Raw genomic sequence first — 4,920 nt, 5'->3', positions numbered from 1 at the left:
ACAATGAAACGAGTAGAGACTTAATATGTAATTAAGAATAATTTTTGACAATTTTGAAGTCAAGGTAGTTCACATTATTTAATTAATGTTATCGCTTTGTGGAAAATGAATAAATAATGCTGCATAAGAGAAGATTGAGTTGAGTGTACGAACTCAAACGGCTCTCTAGTACTTGCTAATACAGATTACCATTTTTCAATTCATCACTTTAAACCAGTTTAATAGTTGACCATTACACAAAAAGTTAGCTTATCACGACTTTACAAATGAAGACCAGAGAATTAAAACAAAAAGCAAAAACATTGATCGTATTAGTCGTTTTGATAACTTTTCTTACGACGTTTTCCGGAATAAATTTGGTTGGAAATACTTATAAGACTGGAAATGAACCTAACCAACTAATCTCATTAACGAGCAAATGGCGAGAGCTGAATATTTTATGTGTTGTGATTACATATCCCGAGAACTTGGAAAAAAGAACTAAGTTTGTTAACGAAACTTGGACACGACAATGTAACAAAACGATATTCGTCAGCGACGAACACAACGGAGAATTTCCAACGATTAAAGTTACAGATCAAAAAGGAAAAAGCGAACTTTGGGCAAAATCAAGGAATGCAATCGAATTGCTTTATTACAAATACTTGAACAAATTTGATTGGTTCTTCAAAGCTGAGGACGATACTTACGTTGTCATGGACAATTTAAGGAAGTTTTTATACTTTAAGGATTCGTCGAAGTTAGAATGGTACGGAAAAGCTATGATCAATGGGTCAGATAACAGTATTTACCCGCATGGCGGCGCCGGATATGCGTTTGGAAGCAAAGCTTTGAAGCAACTGGTTGAAGTTGGATTCAAAAATGGACCAAATTGTCCGAAAGATTCTGTGTCGTCTCCAAATTATGACGTATATCTTGGTTCTTGTCTTACAAATTCGGGCATTGAATTGATAAAAGACTGTTTTGACTCACATGGTCGAGAACTGTTTCATCCGTTGAGTTTTCAGGACGAATTTGCCCTCGCTTGGGATAAGAGTAACTACTTTTATAAAAACTCGCTTAATAAAGTTGCAACTGAAAAATGCTGTTCAAGTGAAAGTGTTTCATTTCATAAAGTGATTGGTCGGGAGCAGCTATTTATGGATTACTTTATCAGAGAATTCAAACCGCCTGACAAGAAATCTCAGCGCTGAAAACTTAAAGAAATTAGACCTGATTAAACTCTGGTTCAACTTAGATTATTATAACAAAATAAGAAAAGTTCACCAACTCTTCGTTCGTCACTTGACATACAAATTTCAGTCGTGCATACAATACATGTGTTCTAAGATCATATTAATTTTACTCTTAAAAAGAATAAAACCATTCCTGTCTAGAATAAGCTCCCGTACTTAACGGCAAGTCAGTATCAATACTGGGCACGTCTAATTGCAAGTCGTATATCAGTACTGCATCAGAGCTATGCTCATGTCACTTTTTACACTGGTCAGTCTAAATGCAAGCCGTGGCATGATGTGCAAGTCTAAATGCAAGTCTTGGCAACGAAGTGCACGTCTAAACGCAAGTCTTGGCCAAGACCTCGCAAGTCTAAAGAACGTAAAAAATAACAAAAAACGTCAAAAATAACCGACAAAACGTCAAAAATAGCCGAAAAAGACGTCTTGTCAAAAGTTGATCGAGGGATTCAGGTTTCCCCATAACTCTCCTACCCTATAATTCCCCTATCACACATAGCTACCAATGTGGTACCCTTAGAAAAAACGAAAGTCTCGCAGCTTAACCAGCATTTTCAACATCTTTTTCAACCGTTCAGCAATTTCCTGTCAAAACGTTTATTGATCGGGTTTCCCGAGAAGTCCCAAAGAAGCAGTGATCAGGGGCGACATATATCCTCATTAAAACGTCTTTCCAAAATGAGATCTTAGGGATAACAGAAAATAGGGATAGCCGTTTTGGTATTTAATATAAAAGCAAAGTACATTCTTTTTAGAAACTTATCTCCCAATGTTTTTTTTTTTCGTCAAGTATCACACCAAATGACTGCTCAAGGCTACCACATATTACCAAAAAACATAAAAAAGATTTAAAAAAGTTTTTTAAACAAAACTATATACCTTCTTCGAAAAATTGAATTGAAGTAGCAGCAATTTCCCAAGTTTTCATTGTAAATATAATTATCAAAAATTGATCTGTAATGTTTTTGAAACAGAGAAAAAAAAAATTTTTAATTTTTTAAAGTTCAATAAATTTTGTTTTCCTCATTCGCTTCAATTGTGATTTGACAAAAATTGCTTTTTCTGAGTCGCGATTTCTGAGTTAAAGAAATAAAAAAAGGGGATGTCCCATATTTTTGATAAATTTTATTTTCAAGAAAGTGAATAAAAACAGTTCCTTCTGTTGGATATCTTCGCTTGATATTTATCAAAACAATTGGTTTGTAGGTTTTATGATAAGATTGAAACATGGTCCTAACTGAACTAAAATTAGAACCATAAAATAAATTTTAATACGGAAACTCCCAAAGTGCAAAGTCACTGTCAAACAATTAACTTTCTTAATTTTGTACCAATATAAAACTTTGATTGAAAATCTCAGTTCTTGTTAATTTTCCAGAAGAAGCTTTAACCTATCTTTTTAGTTTATATCATGGAACTTGAAACAAAAAAGCATGTTTCGCTTCAACTGGTTTTTAACGTCGAAAATAGTTTGAAAAACAACAATTGTACCGCGAACAAAATTTTCAGCGGCCTTGTTCATTATTAACTATTTATCAATGAGCAAGATCAAGTTTTGCGTTCGATTTCATGATATCAAGATCAGATTTTGTGGTTAGATTTTTGTTCGAAAATGGTTCTGAGATTTTCTTCGAATCCTTGTTTCAAGACTTTGATTTTGATTAGAGGCGCCGTAAAAGTTGATTAGAGGCGCAATCTGTGCCAGACTTTCATAGAGAAGTCTAAGTTGTTCCGCAATTTATTACAATTCGAAATTCAACGTTGTTCGTGGGGTCTGGATCTAAACTCGTCCAACATACGCACAAAGAGTATGCGTGTGGTGGACGATTCAATATTGTTTATTATTCTTTAAAACCGTATTTCTTGCTCGAAAAACTTTGAACGGCAATATTTCTGGGAACTTTTGTCATTAAAAACGCAAATTAATTGGTGTTGGGGGCTGATTTAAATTTGAATTTTTTTATTGTTTCATTAGCAGTTTTTTCTAGAAGATCAGAATTGTTTCTAGAAGATCAGAAAACACTTTTTTCGTTTTTTCACTATGGTGAGACACATTTTGCAAAATGTTGTACTCTGCACTTTGTCAATCGTAGGCCTTAATCTAGTTAGATGCTGCGCAGATCTATACGTGCTGGAATGTAACATTTGCGTATAAAGTTTCGGTGACAGAATTTTGCGAGGATTAGTCTCTTAGAAAACTGAAACTGGTCCATAGCGTCTTGAAGTCATATTTTGCTCCCTTTCTCGTTATTTTTGCAACAATTGAAACTTACTTCGATCTCGCGGCATGGTCCTATAAAGTTTCATTGTATGACACTAAATTTTTTAAATAGAATTTTTGTTGACATAGAAGTTGTAATTTTATCGGGATCTCTTATTTCGGGTTCTGTCCAGTTTTGACAAGAACATATGCTTTAACGTATATCTTCTTGTCAAAACTGGACAGAACCCGAAATTAGAGATCCCGATAAAATTACAACTTCTATGTCAACAAAAATTCTATTTAAAGGATGTAGTGTCATACAATGATACTTTAGATACCATGCCGCGAGACCCAAGTAAGTTTCAATTGTTGACGAATGTCTGTACATGAACGCACGAAAGACTGGTAATTTTCGTCTGGGACGGTCTGGACATGCTTGCTTCCATCTGGGACCTCAATCTGGGTCAGCCTTAAATGGCTTCAACACCCAAGCTTATGCCAGACTGGAGGTTTGTATGTCCAGGTCCTCTCAAATGAATCGTGCCTATTTTCAGACTTTCTTGAGCGCAAAATTTTCGTGCGATCTTAGTTACCTGTGTCAAATATAATACATCGTAAGGATTACATCGTACTTACATTCGTAAAACTTCTTAAGAAGTTTTTGTTTCCATCAATGTGTTGCGTGGAGCAAGCAATTGTTTTGTGTAATCTGGGAAGAGCAAAAGTTTTCAAGTTTCTGCTCTCTATCGTCCTGGACTTGATTGTCGTTGCACAATATCAAAACTTTCGTGCTTTGAGAAATGCCTGTGTCAAAAATCCATGGTTTAATCCATATTTCCAGACTGTGTGATTTTCAACGTAAGACGCAGTCCTGGGGCTTTTCAATTCGGTCTGGACATGGTCACTTCATATCTGGACGTCACCCTGGTTAGAAGTCACGTCTGTCTGAGTTATGTCCTGTATTAAGAATGCAGCTGTCCAAGAGGAGCCTGATTCTGAGCGGAAGTTGAGAAGCGATTATCAATTTTAAAAAAAACTATTGCGAAAACAGAGACCTTTTCAGAAGCACTAAAACATTTGAGGACCTTACTTTTCCACTTTGTACATTATCCAAGTTACTTCCATCGAAATTATTATCTTTTTGCGACCCATCCATTGCGGGATTTGTGGCCAATAAAACTTTGTTGACGATGGAAATGTTTGAGAAGCAATTCCCGATGTCTTTACCTGTTTTGGGGGCCTCTGTCTTGTCAATTTGTCCAATGACCCTGCTAACTCTCACTATATGCAATTCGAGATCTGCTCTAAAAGTGGTTAGCAGCCCCAGTCGAGGGTTCGACCATATGAAAAGACCAACAATGTCGAGGTGGGGTTAATTTCGCTGCCTTAATTACATTTTCGAGAACACTACTTAAGTCAACTCAGTCTTTTATACCCTAATTACAGTCAACTAACGTTATTTTCATACTCTAATTACCAACC

The 4,920-nt window shown here is 35.6% G+C and overlaps 1 protein-coding gene across 1 annotated transcript; it reads left to right on the top strand.

Annotated features, from left to right (window-relative positions):
* Nucleotides 1-208: 208 nt before the first annotated feature.
* Nucleotides 209-1,274, top strand: LOC142345327 (glycoprotein-N-acetylgalactosamine 3-beta-galactosyltransferase 1-like). Its single transcript, XM_075397327.1, has one exon. It carries the CDS (start codon nucleotides 267-269, stop codon nucleotides 1,191-1,193), a length of 927 nt encoding a protein of 308 aa, XP_075253442.1. The 5' UTR covers nucleotides 209-266; the 3' UTR covers nucleotides 1,194-1,274.
* The last annotated feature ends 3,646 nt before the right edge of the window (nucleotides 1,275-4,920 follow it).

This window comes from Convolutriloba macropyga, chromosome 9 (assembly GCF_964194025.1).
Source record: "Convolutriloba macropyga chromosome 9, txConMacr16.3, whole genome shotgun sequence".
Taxonomy (NCBI): domain Eukaryota; kingdom Metazoa; phylum Xenacoelomorpha; order Acoela; family Convolutidae; genus Convolutriloba; species Convolutriloba macropyga.
Note: the sequence above shows the minus strand (reverse complement) of the source record. Positions and strands in the feature narration are given on the sequence as shown.